The sequence below is a fragment of the Lactuca virosa genome, chromosome 9 (assembly GCF_052849685.1).
Source record: "Lactuca virosa cultivar CGN04683 chromosome 9, Lactuca_virosa_CGN04683_v6, whole genome shotgun sequence".
Lineage (NCBI taxonomy): Eukaryota > Viridiplantae > Streptophyta > Magnoliopsida > Asterales > Asteraceae > Lactuca > Lactuca virosa.
In genome coordinates, this window is record NC_136434.1 from 46844555 (window position 1) to 46863532 (window position 18978).

The window sequence follows — 18978 nt, forward strand, 5'->3', positions numbered from 1 at the left end:
GCAGCACCCGATGTGGTAGCTGGTATGTATTCTTTCCTCTGTTCATTTTGAGTTTGTAGTGTTATGCTTATATTGTGATATGCGTAGGTACATTTCTTGTGTGTTCTGTACCTGCCTTGGTGTTATTTGACTCGGGTGCGAGTCGGTCTTTTGTGTCACTAGCGTTTAGTCAGCACATCAGTATCCAGCGTGAGGCGTTGAGTCGACCTCTACGAGTTTCCATAGCTGACGAGCGAACGGTGTATGCTACTGATGTGATTCGAGGATGTGTACTCGAGATCTTCGGTGTCGAGTTTCCGATAGATCTGGTCCCGATTGCTATGGGGACGTATGTGTCATAGTGGGCATGGATTGGTTGAGCCGTTTTGGAGCTGTGACTGACTGTGAGCGACAGTTGATGACGATACTAGACCCCAGTGGGGGAGTACTTACGGTGTACGGCGAGGGTTCCCGTTCTGGGTCAGCATTTTGTTCGGCCACCAGAGCGAGGCAGAGTTTACAGCAGGGCTGTAGTGGGTTTGTGGCTTATGTGGTGGATACGAGAGTAGATGCAGAGAGACCGAGGTCGATCAATGAGGTCCCGATAGTGCGCGAGTTCCCAGATGTTTTCCCCGAGGAGTTGCCGGGTGTGCCTCCCGAGAGGCAGGTAGAGTTCCGTATTGATTTGGTTCCGGGGGCAGCGCCTATCGCCAAGGCACCCTATCGCCTTGCGCCACCAGAGATGCAGTAGTTATCCTCGCAGCTGCAGGAGCTGCTGGGGAAGGGGTTTATACGGCCGAGTAGCTCGCCGTGGGGAGCGCCGATCCTTTTTGTCAAGAAAAAGGATGGTTCACACCGGATGTGCATTGATTACCGGGAGCTGAACAAACTGACGGTCAAGAACCGTTACCCCTTACCGAGGATCGACGATTTATTCGATCAGTTGCATGGAGCGTCTTGGTTTTTCAAGATCGACTTGAGGTCTGGATATCATCAAATGAGAGTACGAGATGAGGATATCCAGAAGACAGCGTTCAGGACTCGTTACGGGCATTACGAGTTCGTGGTGATGCCTTTCGGGCTCACCAATGCACCGGCGGCGTTCATGGATCTCATGAACAGAGTATGCAGACCGATGTTGGACCGTTCGGTGATCGTGTTCATCGATGATATACTGGTGTATTCGAGATCCAGAGAGCAGCATGAGGAGAATTTGAGAGAGTTACTTGAAGTTTTGAGATCGGAGAGGCTTTATGCCAAATTCTCCAAGTGTGATTTCTGGTTACGAGAGGTCCAGTTCCTAGGGCACCTCGTTAACCAGAATGGAATATTGGTCGACCCGGCCAAGATTGAGGCGGTTATGAGTTGGGAGGTGCCGAGATCCCCCACCGAGATCAGGAGTTTCTTAGGGTTGGCTGGCTATTATCGGAGATTTATCAGGGATTTCTCCAAGATCGCCGTGCCACTCACCAGGTTGACCCGGAAGGGTGTTGCTTTTTCATGGGGACCAGAGCAGCAGGCCTCCTTCGAGACACTTCGCCAGAGACTGTGCGAAGCCCCAGTGTTAGCCCTTCCGGAGGGGGTGGAGGACTTTGTGGTGTATTGTGACGCATCGATATCGGGGCTGGGAGCGGTGCTGATGCAGAGAGGGCATGTGATAGCATACGCATCGAGGCAGCTGAAGCCTCACGAGACGAGGTATCCCACCCACGATCTGGAGTTGGGGGCTGTAGTGTTCGCCCTCAAGATCTGGCGTCACTATCTGTATGGGGTTCGGTGTACCATATACACGGACCACAAGAGCTTGAAGTAATTGATGGATCAACCCAACCTGAATATGCGCCAGAGGAGATGGTTGGACGTGGTAAAGGATTACGATTGTGAGATCCTGTACCACCCGGGCAAGGCTAACGTTGTAGCCGATGCCCTGAGTCGTAGGGCGGAGAGCGCCCCGATACGGGACGTTTGTATGAGATTGACAGTGATGACTCCGGTGTTGGACACCATCCGAGGGGCCCAGGCTGAGGCCGTGAGACCGGAGAACCGCAAGAGAGAGTAGGTTATCGGATATGTATCGGAGTTTGTTACCGATAGCAGAGGGCTTATGACCTTCCAGGGTCGGATCTGGGTACCATTTGTGGGCGGGGCACGTACCATATTGATGGAGGAGGCACACCGATCGAGGTTTTCGATCCATCCCGGGGCCACTAAGATGTATTTGGACCTGAGAAGAGATTATTGGTGGCCCTGTATGAAGAGGGATATAGCATGGGTTGTTGAGAGGTGCTTGACCTGTCGCAGGGTTAAGGCCGAGCACCAGAGGCCGCATGGTAAGTTGCAGCCGTTGGAGGTTCCCGAGTGGAAGTGGGAACAGATTACCATGGATTTTATCACCAAATTGCCAAGGACTGCGAGGGGCGTCGATGCAATTTGGGTGATTATGGACAGATTGACGAAGAGCGCTCACTTCCTTGCTGTCAGTGAGAGCTCCTCCGCTGAGAGGTTGGCAGAGTTGTACGTGAGGGAGGTGGTATCACGGCATGGAGTGCCGATCTCGATCGTCTCAGATCGAGATGTGCGTTTCACTTCCAGATTCTGGAAGAAGTTTCATGAGGAGTTGGGTACGAGGCTACATTTTAGTACCGCATACCACCTCCAGACAGATGGGCAGAGTGAGCGGACGATTCAGACGCTCGAGGACATGCTTCGGGCATGTGTGTTGGATTTCGGAGGGAGTTGGGACACATACTTGCCCTTGGCTGAGTTTTCCTATAACAACAGCCATCATTCGAGCATCGGTATGCCACCCTTTGAGCTGTTGTATGGGAGGAGGTGTCGGACTCCTATTTGCTGGGGAGAGGTCGGGCAGCGTGTGATGGGTAGTACAGAGATAGTACTTCAGACGACTGAGCAGATTCAGCAGGTCAGACAGAGGTTGCTGACCGCTCAGAGCCGCCAGAAGAGTTATGCGGACAGACGTCGCTCGGGGCTTGAGTTCCAGGTTGGTGATTTAGTACTCCTGAAGGTATCTCCTTGGAAGGGGGTGATCCGATTCAGGTAAGTTGGGACCTCGGTATATTGGTCCTTTCAGGGTGACTGCCAGGGTGGGCAGGGTAGCGTATCGTTTGGAGCTACCTACGGAGTTGAGCCAGATTCACGATACCTTCCACGTGTCTCAGTTGAGGAAGTGTATCGCTGATGAGTCGGCAGTGGTTCCGTTAGAGGACATTCAGGTGGATGAGAGCCTGAATTATGTTGAGAGACTGGTTGCGATTGTAGATCGAAGGATCAAGACTTTGAGAAACAAGGAAGTGCCATTGGTTCAAGTCCAGTGGCAACATCGGAAGGGTTCTGAAATGACCTGGGAGCCGGAGTTAGAGATGCGCGAGCAGTATCCAGAGTTATTTGTTGAGTGAGACTTCGAGGGCGAAGTCTAGTTCTAGTGGGGGAGAATTGTAACATCCCGAAATTCAGGTACAACTATTTAGCCCTTCTTTTATTCAAAGTGTCAAGTTAAGCCCTTAAGAGGAATTGGTAGCAAATGAGTACGCTGGGCGTACTCAAGAGTACGCTGCGCGTACTCATGCGCTTATTTTGGACGCGGACTCGTCTGAGTACGCTGGGCGTACTCAGGGTTACGCTGGGTGTAATGTGTCCAGGTGCAAACCCTAATTTCTGACTTGTGCCCTATATATTGGATGCTAAGGCTTATTTCTCAGCCTCCATAGCAGTGAGTAAAACCCTAAGAGAGAACTTTTCATCGTTCTTAGTGAGTGTGTGTGATTTTGGAGCTAAAAGTGCCTTGGTGTGCTAGTGAAGAAGAAGGAGAGGAGTTTGTGGAGACTAGAGTTTGAAGTGCAAGTTTGGATCTGAGATCTACAGAGGAAGGAGCTGCATTTGGAGGTATAAAGTTCAAAACTTTCCTTTTCATTTGGTTTGTTGCTTCATGGACCATTTTAGGGTTAAAAGTCCCAAAGGTGGAGACTTTATGAGTGTAATGTGCTCCATGGACCTAGATCTGTCCCATTTCAGTGGTATTTGTGTTGTAGATCCATAAAGTTCCCATCTTGGTCGTGGATATGAGATCATGCTTGAGTATTGGGCTTTCTAGTGTTAGGAAATGGTATATTTTGGGTGTTAGTGACTTGTTCAGCCATGCAAAGGCTTAAAGTCATCGACTTTATGGATTAAGAGGCTTAAAAATGGTTAGATCTAAAAGTTGGACGTGAGTCTTAACTGTTTAAGACCTCAAGAGCTAAGGGACTGAAACTGGGATTTACGCCGGGCGTAATCCCAGTACGCGCGGCGTACGGGGAGGCGTTCCCCGATTCTGAGACTGCCGGGTACGCCCAGCGTACACATATGGTACGCGCAGCGTAACCCGGAGGGTTGACTTTTGGTTGACTTTTAGGGTTTGGTCTATAGTGGGGCCTTTGAGTTATGAGAGGGGTAAAATGGTCTTTTACCCTTCTGAGAGTACTAAGAGGAGGAATAGTCTAGCCTTGAGAGATGTATTGATTGAGAGTATTTATTTTACATGATTAGGCGGAGGCTAGACCTGATTTTACAGAGTTCGAGCTTTACCGAGTTACCCGAGGTGAGTCTTCTCACTATACTTTACCTAGAGTGGTAATTAGAGCTATGAGACAGAGTATGATGTATGCTTTTGCATGATGTGATTTCTATGTGTTATATGCTATGTATGTTACAGAGTTTTCAGAGTTAGGACCGGAAGGTCCACAGAGTTAGGGCCAGAGGGCCCACAGAGTTAGGGCTAGAGGGCCCACAGAGTTATGGGACTGGAGGGTCCCACAGAGACACCTTGACCAGAAGGTCATCAGAGTTATAGCCTCGAGTGGCTAATATGTGTTGTGTGTGTATTTTGGGGAACTCACTAAGCATTTATGCTTACAGTGTTGTGTTATGTGTCTCAGGTACCAGCGAGGATCGCGGGAAGGCGCCGGTTTGATCAGTACACACACGGGGAGATTTTTATTATGATCTTGGGATATGATGTTATGATTGACTATGTGATACAATGGTGTTTTTATAACGATTATGAATGGAAATGTGTTTTATAAAATGTGAAAAATTGTTTTGAAAATTTGGGTGTTACAACTGGGATAAATATTTACCACTTGTCGAATTTTCATATAACAATAGTTACCATGCTTCAATCAAAATGCCACCATATGAAGCATTATATGTTCGTAGATTCCGTACTCAATTATGTTGGCGTGAAGTAGGACAGAAAATCCTTGGAGGCCCTGAAATGATTCAAGATACTACTGACAAGATTCAAATTGTACGTGAAAGAATGAAAGCGGCCCAGGATCGACAAAAGTCCTATACAGAAAAGAGGAGACGACCAATAGAATTCCAGGTGGATGATTTCGTAATGCTGAAGGTATCCCCACGGAAAGGTCTTATGCGATTTGGAAAGAAAGGAAAACTAAGTCCCAGATTTGTTGGTCCTTTCAAGATTATCCAAAGAATTTGTAAGCAAGCATACCGCTTGGAATTGCCTGAAGATTTGGCAGGTATTCATGATGTGTTTCATGTGAGTTATTTGCGCAAATGCTTAAGCATATATGATGAGACGGTTCCATTATCCAAAGTGAAATTGGATAATAAGTTAAGATATGTAGAAGAGCCTGAAGAGATCGTGAATGAAATAATAACTAATCTACGTAATAAAGAAGTGGAGTTGGTGCTTGTCAAGTGGAAACACCATCGAGGCCCAAATTATACTTGGGAGAATAAGAATGAGATAAGAGCGAAATATTATCCAAAGAATTTGTAAGCAAGCATACCGCTTGGAATTGCCTGAAGATTTGGCAGGTATTCATGATGTGTTTCATGTGAGTTATTTGCGCAAATGCTTAAGCATATATGATGAGACGGTTCCATTATCCGAAGTGAAATTGGATAATAAGTTAAGATATGTAGAAGAGCCTGAAGAGATCGTGAATGAAACAATAACTAATCTACGTAATAAAGAAGTGGAGTTGGTGCTTGTCAAGTGGAAACACCATCGAGGCCCAAATTATACTTGGGAGAATAAGAATGAGATAAGAGCGAAATATCCCCATTTGTTTTTATCGTTATGATTTCGGGGACGAAATCCTCAAAAGAAGGAGGTATTTGTAACATACACGTTTTGAAATCATGTTTTAAGTAAATGATATTATAAAATATTATATAATTATGAGTATTGAGTTTTAATGGATAGTTTTTACTATAAAAGAAGTAAAACTATGTTTAGAATCAATCGGAAAATATTGGAAGTCTTATGAGATTTCAATTAAAAGACAAATATCGAAATTTCACGAAAATATAAAATTTGAAATAAGTAAAATTTTATTATTGAAAGTTGTAAAGAATCTCGTTAGAAACATTTAGGCGAAAACCTCATCGAAATCCGAGTTATAACGAAGAAGTTATGACCAATCGAAGATCCGCGACAAAACCGGCACGGCGCCGAATGACGTAAAAAGTGAGTTTTTGATAAAGTACTTTTTAGCCTTGGTGATCTAAACGAAAGTCGTAGTACTTGTTAAACCGAGAATTTTCATAAAAAGAACGCCCAAATCTGACTTCATATGAGGAAGTTATGATTTTTCTAAGTTTCAGCTTAGCAGTAGACAGCTAAAAACTCGAATTTTAGATCGAGTGATTTTTAGCCGACACAACCTAAACGAGAATCGAAGGTCTCGTCAATAGTAGTAAAACGGTAAAAAGACAGACGAAAACGGACATCGGATGAAGAAGTTATGAATTTTTAATGGATTTTCTTGTCCCGGTCTGTTAAAAATAATAATATTAAAAATAAAGTCAAAATTAGCCGACGAAGTCTAAACGGAAGTTGTAGAGCGTAATGTTACCTACGCGTGAATATAAAGAACGTCAAAAACAGAGACCGTATACAAAAGTTATGGATTTTAGAAGATTTTGGCTCAAAAACCGAGAAATAGTGGATAATACCGGGAAATTTCGCATGTGTGGCTCGGAATTGGCCACGTCACCTCGTGTATGATCTCGCCCCGTTTCCGATGAGTCATGCATGCCACGTATCCGAAGACCCTCGCTGATGACACGTGCCTCACAAGTCCGACGCGTGTAGCGTCTCTCCCTCTTTCCGAAGCGCGGCCCTATCAGCCTCCGACGCGTGTCCGAGCCGCGTGTCATTTCCTCGCAACCCCCCCTGTCTCGCTTCGCTGCTGACATCTGGCACCTCGCATGTGAAGTCACGTGCCCTCTCCGGATCCGAAGCCTCCCCTATAAATAGAAGGCTGCGAGCCTTCTCGGGTAATTTTGAGAAATTGCAATTTTCACCCATTTTTCAATAATTTTATTATTTTGACTTCCCCCGAAGCCCCGGGATCATTTCCAACGCCCGAAACACGCCCCAAAGTTCCCGAGAAGCCCGAAAAATTTATCTTTTCGGTTTTGAAGCTCTACCTTCGCAGAGCCCGGTTTTCAATAAATCTTCCGGTTTTCAACGAAGGAAGTTATATTTAGAGCCGAAGTGCTGCCCAATTTACTATTTTTACCCCCGGTTATTTCACGGTGAGTTTAATATATATGAACAATTGTATGTTATGTGTTATATGTGCTATGTGCTTTTCAGTGTTATTATTCCGGGTTATTTTCCCGTGTTATTTTTATTTCCGCTATTTATAATAGCAAAGCTATACCTTTGACCATGCGATCAGTGAAAGGACTTAGATTCACGGTGGTACTGGTACGTAGCCTCTGGCCATGTAGAGCATGTCTCCGTAAGAGAATGACTTCTATTATATGGCATTGGCAGATGGTTAGACAGGGCTATAAGCCTGAAATCTACCAAAATGTTTAAATCAGAAAGTGTATGTCTTCTGTGCCATTTGGGCCGAAGCTTTATTGGTGTATATCAAGTATAGAAATTGTCATGTCTCATTGATCGTATATCTTTGAATCAAATCATTGATTGATATGGAAAGTTTGTCTCATGATTCACATATGCCTTTGTTGTTCCTTGTTCCTCTTTGCTTCTGCCATATTGAGGTATATATATGGCATAACATTATATTGTATCTATTATTGAACTCACTAAGCGTCACCGCTTACCGCTCTCAATGTTTAACAAATTTGCAGGAAATAAGTAACAAGTATAATCGTATACTGTCGGAAGATGTAGAATAGTTTTTACTATTACTTTGTATTTCGGTTTATGTTTGTATAAAATTACAATATCCTGGGTAGTTATGTAAATTATTAAAACATAGTCGGTTTGTATCCAATCTTTTGTAATCATTTTATCAATGTAAGATATTGTTTTATAAATATGCATGTAGCATGTTTTGGTGTGACAATGTCTTCAGAAATACGAAAGTTTAGAAAGGGGTTCTTTCAGGTTTCAACGATTTAAAAAGTTTTAAATTGGCTCGAAATTTATGGGTGTTACAAATACAGTCACGAAAGACACTCGAAGGGGAAACCTTGTGTTCATTAGTGACGAAAACTCATAGACACTCCAACTCCCCAAGGTACATATCAAAACTAATGTTGAAGGACTGAGATACAAATGACCGACTCGTACCCGAGTCAAAAAGCACTAGAGCAAGCAATAAAGTAACTAGAAAGGAACCTAACAGAAACATAAACATAAGCATATAGAGAATAATTTGACAAAAAACATAAATAAACACATACCAGTAACAACATCAGGGGTCGCCCGGGCCTCATCTGCAGTCAAATGAAAGGCTCGACCTCTGGCCTTTGGGGCCTCAGCCCTCCCCTGGTGGCCATCTGTGATCCAAAGAATAGTAGGGCCGGTGCCTGCACTGTCCTAGCAGCAAGCAATGGACAGTTGGCCTTCACATGACCAACCTGATCATAATGGTAACAAAGTCGGGTGCTCTGCTGCAGGGGTTGTTGTTGCTGCTGATGACAATCCCTAGCAAAGTGGCCCTCCCTACCATACTTGTGGCACCCGGTCCCTGACCGACACAAACCCGCATCCATCTTCTCGCACTTGACACAAGTACATGCCTTCTGGCCTCCATATCGAGAATTAGCGGGCTTGAACCACTTAGTTGTAGGCTGAGTCTGAATTGGGGTCTGCCTCTTCTTTCTCGTCTGGTTCTCAATCTCAATCTCTCTACTCCGAGCAAATGACTGCAACTCTACTAGGGTTCGATATTGCTAAGCAACACAAATTCCCGGATCTTAGTCTTGAGCATGATCAAGTATCATGACATCTATAACTACTTCGAAGTAGTATACTCATGGCAAAACAAATATCTCTCTGTAAACATCTTGTTGATCTCTGTTACCGATTTCGTCGACTGCTTGAGCGACAGATACTCCTGATCCAACCTCTCTCTCTCTCTCTCTCTCTCTCTATATATATATATATATATATATATATATATATATATATATATATATATATATATATATATATATATATATATATATCTCCACCAGTGGAATGTACTCAATAAAGAACATCTCCATAAATTGCTCCCAAGTCACTATGGCCCTTTCCGTAATAACATATGTTCACAAATGAATGTGACAATATATATATATATATATATATATATATATATATATATATATATATATATATATATATATATATATATATATTAAAAAAATCCTTAAACTTTAACTATATTATTGAAGAAAATTGTTAATTTTCAGAAAAATTCTGAAAATCGGTATTAACCGGGAAAAATGATTACTTTGAAAGTGTTATCCGATTTTTTGAGGTTAATTATAAATAAATAAAATAGAAATAGATTTTGAGTTAATAAACCCAAACGTTAAGGACGTTATTTTTACTGATTTCCCTATTTCTAGTTTGCTAATTACAAAGATTTTCCATAATAAAACAAAATCGAGAGGATTAATAATAAATAGTCTAAGGTTGTTTCCACTATGGAACTCCGAGTGTCAATAATGATGGCTGGACGGACCATGCCTAGAAAGGTATAATATATATATATATATATATATATATATATATATATATATATATATATATATATATATATATATATATATATATATATATATATATAATTTTATTGGCAACTTGCAAAAAAGTGGTTTCCTTCTCTACAAATTGAGCACATTTCTTCTCCACTCTTCACTTGAACCATGGCTGATGTTCAAGGCTACCTCATCCTCTTTCTCATAGGTACCATAACCACCATCTTCATACGGTCGTTATTCAAGTCGAATAGTGCGAAGGGTAAATCTCGCCTTCCTCCGACTCCATTTGCCCTTCCCATCATCGGGCATCTCCACCTCCTTGGTCCAAGTCCCCATCAAGCTTTCCACAAGCTTTCTTTGAAATATGGGCCAGTTTTTCGCCTCTTTTTGGGTTCAAAACCCAGTGTTGTTTTTGGTTCACCAGAAACAGGGAAAGAATTGTTTAAAACGTATGATAATGTCTTTTTAGATAGACCCTATAACTCATCCATGGATTATATTGCCTACGGAGGCCGTGGATTCATTTTTGCTACTTACGGACCCTACTGGAAGTTCTTGAAGAAGATAGTCGTCTCAGAACTCCTCAATGCTAAAACACTCGATTCCCTCCGTCCAGTAAGAAACGAAGAAATCAATCGCTTTTTAAGATTTTTATCAGAGAAAGCCAAAGTTGGGAAGTCGGTAGAACTTGAAGGGGAGCTTATAAAGATGGCGAACAATATTATATCACGAATGCTTATGAGCAAGAGGTGCGAAGATGACGATGCAGGGGACATAAAGAACATAGTTACCGACATAGGCGAACTCATGTTTACATTTAACCTTTCAGATCATATATGGTTCCTTAAGAATATAGATGTACAAGGAATTGGAAAAAGGTCAAAGGAAATTCGTGGAAGATTTGATGCGATGATCGAAAAGATCATGGAGAAGCGTGAAGAGGCAAGAAAGCAGAATTACGAGAAGGCAGAAGTCAAGGACTTGCTTGACCTTTTACTCGACATCTCAGAAGATGAGAGCATGGAGATAAAGTTGAGTAGAGACAACATTAAAGCCTTCATTCTGGTAATTAACATCAGCATATCATATTTCAACATTTGTTATATCTATAATTGCATCTACTAACATATATGTGTTTCATTTCAGGATATATTTGGTGCAGGAACAGACACTTCTGCCATTACTACCGAGTGGGCTTTGGCAGAACTCGTAAACCATCCCCAGATAATGAAAAAAGCTGTTGAAGAAATTGAGAAAGTTGTGGGAAAAGACAGACTTTTACAAGAATCAGACATACCAAACCTTCCTTATCTTCAAGCAATCGTGAAGGAATCACTACGTCTTCACCCCACAGCCCCAGTAATTCAAAGAATCTCAACAGAAGATTCCACCATCAGAGGTTACCATATTCCGGCAAACACTACAATCTTTTTCAACATATGGAGCGTCAGCAGAGACCCAGCCTACTGGGAAAACCCACTTGAATTCAAGCCTGAAAGATTCGAAGAGAAACAGTTGGATGTAAGAGGACAACATTTTGAGTTGTTACCATTTGGAAGTGGGAGGAGGATGTGTCCAGGGACATCGCTAGGGTTGTCGGTGGTGTATGTAACTCTCGGTTGTATGATTCAGTGTTTCGATTGGAAAGCCGGAAAAGATGGGAATCTAACTAGTGTTGACATGGAAGAGGGTATCGGGATAACACTTCCTAGAGCTAACCCTTTGGTTTGTGTTCCTGTAGCACGACTTCATCCCCTCCCTTTGTCTGTGTAATACGACACTTCGAAGTACAGTAGTCAATGGTGTTTGCTTTGATTAATGTTTTTTATTTTTATTTTTATCTCATAAAATCTGAGTTCAAAACGTGTAACGAAAGCATGTTATTATGTATTTCAATGATTATGTTTCCAGGCATGATGATTATTGGTTCTCTTGATCTTTAAGATTTTGATACATTATCTTATAACAAATCGTATTAATTACTTGACAAAGAGATATTAATGGAAAGTGACAAGTAGGGCTTAACTGTCTAATTGAAAAGTATTTCCCTTATTTCTTTATGGACGGCGATAGAAATTAAAAGTAGTGGCGGCTAGAAAGTAACATAAATAAATAAAAGTTAACCTGGGTTGGAGAACAAAAGCGTTTAGGATAACGCCATATAGTTAACAAACCTTTAGGAATTATTTAAAAAGCATGAATTGTTCGATGTAAACATGAATTTGATTTTATCGTTTTCCATGTTATATTATTTTGTAATCAAGAAAGCAATAACTACGACTAAGTTTGGTGTTTGACTGTTTTCTGTACACCCCCATAGTTTTAGGTTTATTTATATAACATTTTTTATGGTCTTTGGTGCGGCTCATATTGAGCCAATCTGGAATCAGTAAAATCGTCGTTATTTAGATGTTGTTACTTGGATATATGTATATTATTGTGTTCAAGAAACAAGAAACCCGATTAGACTAATTAAGGGGTGTACACGGACCAAGCAATGCGGCTAGTGCTACATGGCCCACCTTGGACACGACCCGTGTTCTCTCTCCTCTCTTCTGTCTTCTCCCTTTTAGTTTGGTTGTTGCTAATAAAAATGATTTTTAATTTGATGTGTACTATATAAAATTCTAATGCATGAACTGATTTTCAAATTAAAATTTTAATTTTTGTAAAGACAACTCTAAACATTGTATAAATTTCTATCAAATACCTTTTAAATTTGAAAAAATAGAAAAATTTATAATAACTTTTTATAGCAAAATTTAAATTGATGAAAAAAATTTCATTAGTTATTTATTATTAATCTAATATCTATTTATGTTTTACTTAATATTTTAAATGTTTGAAATTGATAATTATTGATTGTATTAGAAAAAAAAATGTCTGATCTTATTTGTAAAATTCTAAAATTTAATCAAAAGTTTACCAACTCCAAAACAGTCAATATTTTAGCATATTACATTTATGAAAATGAAATCATCTGTGAAAACGTGCTTACATCTGTGCAAATAATATAAGTATTTAACTAGAAAAATTCAAAAAATAAATAAATAAATGTAGGGGAGGATTTCACAGATCACATATGTAAAATCATGTATGACTATCTGCGAAATCAAATGAAAAAATGTTATATTTCCCATATGTCATCTGTGAACTAGATTTTGGGTATGCCATTTGTGATTTCGTAGATGGTATCTACTTTTACCATTTGCAAAATCGCAAATAAGTGAATAAGATACACGAAAAACAATTTTTTTAGACAAAATTGCAAAAATGGTTCTTGTGATATATGCAATTTTTTGAGGTTTTAGTCCAAACCACGACTTTTTTGGATTGGTGGTCCTTTTGAGCTAGTTTCATTGCGTTTTTTGTCCCTCTGAATAGTGAAATGACTGTTATACCCTTGGGTTATTTATTTTTCATTTCTTTCATTTTTCTTAAAATCTAAATACTTATTTATTTATTTAACTAACTAAAAAATAAAAGTCTCTCTCTCTCTCTCTCCCATCCCACCGTCTTTCCTTCCAAAGATTCGGTGATATCTTCGGCCAACCACCACTGTTCATCACCTCCGACCAGCCACCAACCCACCATATTCAGCACCCTCCGTTGCCTGCACATCGTAGCCACCACCACCATCATAAATGAAGTCTGCCTTTCACTTATGACGCCCTCTGGTGAAACCCTTCAACCATGGACATGATCAGCTTCCAATTACCTTTCCAGAAAAGAAAAAATAATTCTAAAACCTTCTAAAAAATTGAAATCGTTTGAAACTCTCACCCAAACCAAAAAAAAAAAAACAAATCCCATCTGATAATTTAATTCATGTTTGAAAATCGGTAAACCTAAATAAGATGGAATCCTAATTGGTTTGTTGGGGAGAATAGAAATCTGGGAGATAATATCGGGAACTGTGATATTGGAGAATGTAGGCATTCAAATGGAAATGACCCTACAAATAAAATGACATATAGTGACACATATTTTTAATGACATATGTTTGATACACCACTATATCATATTTTTTAGTGGCACTTTTTGTATGCCATTGAAAAAATTAATATATTTAATGGCATTTAACATTTTATGTCATTAGTATTTATAGTTATTAATGAAATATGATTAATGAAATATGATTCAACATGCCACTAAAAGTTTTGTTTTATAAAAAATATTACATAAATAATTTTCGACAAGAAAAATCTGTTTTAATATTAACATTTTAACTTTTTATATATTTTTTGTCTAACGGGCGTGACACCAACGCTAGAAATGATGACAAGTCATAAATATTATCATCATAATTTTTTATTATTTCCCAAATTTTAATAAAATAAATTATATTTATATTATAGTTATTAAAATTTTAAGATATTAATTATCACTTTATTACCACTATGATTTCTATTTTTGAAGGGCATATAGTCGACATCATCGTTTTAGGGTTAGTTTTCGCTGAGAGGCAAACAAAAATCGATCAATTTTGTCGAATCGACAGCGCCAAATCAATATTCAAGCTTCAAAGTTTTGGCAAATCGATCAACTCCTTCAATAGACATTGAGAAATCTGTCCACTCCTTCGAACTAAATCGACATCGGAAAACTCAAATTGATCCACAACTCCAGTTCTCCACTCCTTCGAAGCTTATGTTCAGTGTTCCTCTTTATGAAATCAAATTCAAGCATTGGAAAATCTATATTTAAGCTACAAGTGTTGAAGGTTTGTTTCAAGCTTTGAGTTTCGATTCATTATTCCTCATTAATAAATCAACATATCCAAATCGATTGGTTTGTTTTCGATTCCTTTGTTTCGAAAGTCAGAAAATCGGGCATCGGTTTGTTTCGGTAGCTACAAATGAATGTATTTTGGAGCCTTCCAACACTTGTAAGTCCTTCACTCCTTAATTTTGCGATCTCATCATCCCGAAGTTATTTCTTTGCAATTTGTATTTCACTTATAGATTTTTGAATCGAAATTACGGTTTATATGGTTATTTTAAATTGTAGTGCATGATTTGTTACATTTTATTTAGATGAACACCAAGTGTTCGATGAAATTCCCCAACGAGATGTTTCTGGATTGGCTTACTTCGTGAACAGGTCCGCCTTTTGATTTATTGGGTTTACTATTTATATAAATTAATTTCTTTTATAATCTCAACATTACTGGTAAATTATTGCAATTCATTTTTACAGAGTATATTAGACCGAGCTTCTTTCATTATGCTAAGATTTTCTATACCTATAGGTTATCTAGCTATTCACATCTTGATGAACTTCTGCATGGCAAACAAATCTTAAATGCCCAATTGATTGAAAACTAACTTTTATATTACAATACACAGGCTTATGATTCATTAAAACATAATGAAAACAAAATAAAAAAACAATTATGTCAGTTCTTATTTTGGAGGTTTTCAGACAATTCAATTAACGTGTGTTGCCCCACTGTAATTGAACAAGTTTGGATATATTCTAGTCCAATTTCACTGCCCAACTTGGATACTAATGCTCTTGAGTTATTGGAAAAGATGATGACTCTTTATCCATCACCTGTATTCATTTTCCACCCTAAACTCATATTTAGCAATGTTACACTTTCTTGATCCATCACAAGTGATGACTGGAATGTATTTAGTCAAATTGTAATGTTTTTTTCCCTTCATATCAGGTTTCTTGAACTGGGACATGTCTAGGCTTTTTTATTCTCGCCCTTCCTGATATTTGCTAGATTTTGAATATAATTTTTTTAAAGTATAACGAGGACATGTCGCCACAATAGGCATTGTTTTGGAATTTATTATAATAACCTACGGTGAGGATATGTTGCCACAATAGTTAATTCATCATTCATCATTTATTGGCTACAAAATGTCAAAAAGTAACCAATTCAAATCGCATCATTTGTTTGACTTTTACTCTTCAGGTTGGTTATTTCTCCCCTATGGAGGTTGTCATCAGGAAAGCTCAAAATCTAACAATGACCCAGGTTAGTTTGATAAGCATTAAGCCCAAGTGCAATATAATCTTTTTGAACCATGATTATCAATCAACATAAATCTAAAGCAAAGATGTATTGAAATATGTAATGTTTAATCATATGTTTTTGTCGTCTTTATAGTATTCTTTATTTTGGTCAATATTGACATTTGTTGCAATGATTGGTGCCATTTCAAGTGGGACCATGGCTGATTTCTTTGGTAAGTTAATTTTAACTCTTCTCATTTTTTACAGTTTCAAATAGTTAAATCTTCTAACGACAATTGAACAGACATTGAGAATATCAAGTGCTTTCTGCATATGAGGGTGGCTAGCAATTTACTTTGCTCAGGTACTCACGATTTTACTCTAAGAGTTCATTAAATCTTTGAAACAAAAAGAGCAAATATATATATATATATATATATATATATATATATATATATATATATATATATATAAAGATGGAAGTGGTCTATGCCTCTAGATATTGGAAGACTATCAACATGATTTGGAGTGGGGTCTTTTCATATGTGGTATGTATGCCTAAAGTTATTGAACTTGTATGATTTTAAATATTTCTTTGCATGAGAAAATGAACATCTTTTTAATGTTGCAAGGTACCTGTGTTCATTGCTGAAAAAAGCACCCCAAACAATTCTGAGGCTTGGTAACGACAACAAATCAGGTTGTAAATGCAAACCCATGTTAGTATTTATAATTCAACATGCAAAATAACACAGACATACACTATATAACGCTAGAAAGGTTAATATATAAATATTGGCATGTTTTGTTTTTTACTATCTGTTGTTATTATGCAGGCTTGCCTACAAGCCATTGCAAGCTACTCGTCAAGTACCCAAGGACTTGTAGCTGTTTTTCAAATGTTTGGTTTAATTTGACATTTACTTAGATATTTGATTTAAAAAGTTTAAAAATATTGATGAAAAATAATGCAATTTTTATTATTTTCTATGTGCTACTGTTGAATTATTTATTTTATGTTATATTATAGGAATTATTTATTTTATGTTATATTATAGATAACTTTTATGTAGATATAAGTAGCTTAGATTATAGAATCTCTATGAGTATTTACCGTCATAAAATGTGCCGCAATTTTTTTTCATTGTGGCAAATAAAAGAGTGCCACTAAATCTTAAAATGTGTCACTAAAAGTAGCATGCATTCTTGAATCACATGAGCTTTTAGTGGCACAAAATATGTGCCACAAAACACTTTTTTTTATTGTGACAAATAAAAGTGTCACTAAAAGCCCAAAAACTGCAGCGACAAAAACAAAAAGTGTCACTAAAGGGTTTTAGTGGGAGCGTTTCTAGTGACACTTATTATGTGTGATGCGGATTCTCATAGAAGCTTTTAGTGGCATTATATTGGGTTTTTAGTGACACTTTTTGTATGCCACTAAATGACATATTTTTTGTAGTGTGAAGACGACGGTGATGTGAACTCCGATGGTGTTGCATCTCAGGCTAGAAATTTCAAACAATCACTTCACTGGTGATGCATCTCATGCAACCCCCCTTCTCAATTTCTAATAACTGAACCTCACTTTTGTCGGATAAACTCACCTCGAAGTTCAATTTCACCATTACAAATCGTAACCCTAATAAGAAGATCGTGTGTGTATACGATCCTGTTTCTGTTTTGCTCAATTTGAAAGACGTCGATGTCGGTGACAAATTGATTCTGGCTTTCACGATGGGGAAGAAGAAAAAGATTTGAAGAACAAAAAGAGTTTACTATTGAAGATCCAGGTCGATACTAAAGTGAAGGAGAAGATCGAAAGCTTCAAGACTATTGAACAATGGTGGTTGGACGAAGATATCACCGGATCTTTGGGAAGAAAAGACGGTGGAGAGAGAGAGAGAGAGAGAGAGAGAGAGAGAGAGAGACTTTTATTTTTTATAATTAGTTAAATAAATAAATAAGTATTTAGATTTTAAGAAAAATGAAAGAAATGAAAATAAATGAAAAATAAATAACCCAAGGGTATTACAGTCATTTCACTATCCAGAGGGATCAAAAACGCAATGAAACTAGCTCAAAAAGACCACCAATCCAAAAAAGTCGTGGTTTGGACTAAAACCACAAAAAATTGCATACCACAGGGACCATTTATGCAATTTTGTCTTTTTTTTATAAGGAACATGTATTTTTTATGTCACCCGTACCATGAAATACATCATCCATGAGTTTTTGATTATATAGGTGTTTTTAAAAAACTTATTTACCCAACATGTATACTTTTAAACTTATTTACCATATAAAGGTTATTTAGCAATTTAATTAAAAAAAACAGTCGTGCCCTAATTTACTTTGTTACTGAACTGATTCTTACCCTTTTTCTTCTTCCAGCGTCAACGACTGTACAACTCGGATAATCACAATCGATTTTGTAACGCCCCGTTCGAAAAGTACTTATTTATGAATTTCTGAGATCAAGAGTAAGGGCGTTTCGGTCTTTTGTGGGCGATGAGTTTCATTCGGGAAGGTTTCGGACCGGGGTATGTTGATAGAAGCGTAGGGCTTCTCGCCACCTTCGCGTGGATATAAAGTTCGTCGGGAACGGGCTTAGAATAAAGGAGTTATGACACTTTGAAGATATTGACATTTATAGCCCTTAATGGGAAAAGTTGACGAGGAAGGCCATGCATGCCTTTGGGACACGCGTGGGTACGCCCAGCGTAGGCTGGGTTACGCCCAACGTAATAGGGTGAATGACCGCGGGTGCAAGGACGCGTACGCCCAGCGTACGCTCAGAGTCTTAAAACCCTAATTTTAGGGACAGCCACTATATAAGGAACATTATGGTTCCAACCCTAGCCTCCATATCTGCCCTCTTACTCTGAGAAACCCTAAGTAGCCGTTCTTCCATTGTTGTGGATATTTGACCTTGTGGAGCTTAGTTTGGCAAAGGAAAGCTTAGAAGAAGAAAGAAGAGGTTGGCAAGAAAGAAACTTGGTGGCTGGAGCTTGTAGATCCGTGATAGCATCACCCTTTGCAACC

The 18978-nt window shown here is 38.9% G+C and overlaps 2 protein-coding genes across 21 annotated transcripts; both read left to right on the forward strand.

The window, feature by feature from the left end:
• Positions 1-10076: 10076 nt before the first annotated feature.
• LOC145137427 (cytochrome P450 93A3-like) lies at positions 10077-11877 on the forward strand. Its single transcript, XM_079071556.1, has 2 exons — positions 10077-11028; positions 11110-11877. The coding sequence occupies exons 1-2, from the start codon at positions 10129-10131 to the stop codon at positions 11734-11736; spliced, it is 1527 nt and encodes a 508-aa protein (XP_078927682.1). The 5' UTR covers positions 10077-10128; the 3' UTR covers positions 11737-11877.
• A 2501-nt stretch (positions 11878-14378) lies between these two features.
• Positions 14379-16978, forward strand: LOC145135602 (sugar transporter ERD6-like 7). Of its 20 annotated transcripts, XR_013719921.1 has the most exons (9): positions 14379-14851; positions 15000-15066; positions 15638-15781; positions 15893-15955; positions 16144-16166; positions 16238-16297; positions 16433-16481; positions 16566-16633; positions 16770-16978. XR_013719921.1 is itself a non-coding variant. In XM_079069856.1 (8 exons), the coding sequence occupies exons 2-6, from the start codon at positions 14822-14824 to the stop codon at positions 16453-16455; spliced, it is 255 nt and encodes an 84-aa protein (XP_078925982.1). In that variant the 5' UTR covers positions 14379-14686; positions 14784-14821; the 3' UTR covers positions 16456-16481; positions 16566-16633; positions 16770-16978. The 20 variants fall into 20 exon arrangements, 6 of the variants coding, with proteins under 6 accessions (XP_078925982.1, XP_078925983.1, XP_078925986.1 ...); XR_013719920.1 differs by having other exon boundaries at positions 14974-15066; positions 16088-16297; XR_013719915.1 differs by having other exon boundaries at positions 16088-16297.
• The last annotated feature ends 2000 nt before the right edge of the window (positions 16979-18978 follow it).

Excerpts from the sequence above, each read along its gene's own strand:
- LOC145135602 (XM_079069858.1), top strand. The coding sequence starts at position 14,822 with ATGAATGTATTTTGGAGCCTTCCAACACTT. Across the intron at positions 14,852-15,892 it reads TTTGGAGCCTTCCAACACTT|GTTGGTTATTTCTCCCCTAT; the intron begins GTAAGTCCTTCA and ends TTTACTCTTCAG. Across the intron at positions 15,956-16,087 it reads AAAATCTAACAATGACCCAG|TATTCTTTATTTTGGTCAAT; the intron begins GTTAGTTTGATA and ends TCGTCTTTATAG.
- LOC145137427 (XM_079071556.1), top strand. The coding sequence starts at position 10,129 with ATGGCTGATGTTCAAGGCTACCTCATCCTCTTTCTCATAGGTACCATA. Across the intron at positions 11,029-11,109 it reads ACATTAAAGCCTTCATTCTG|GATATATTTGGTGCAGGAAC; the intron begins GTAATTAACATC and ends GTTTCATTTCAG.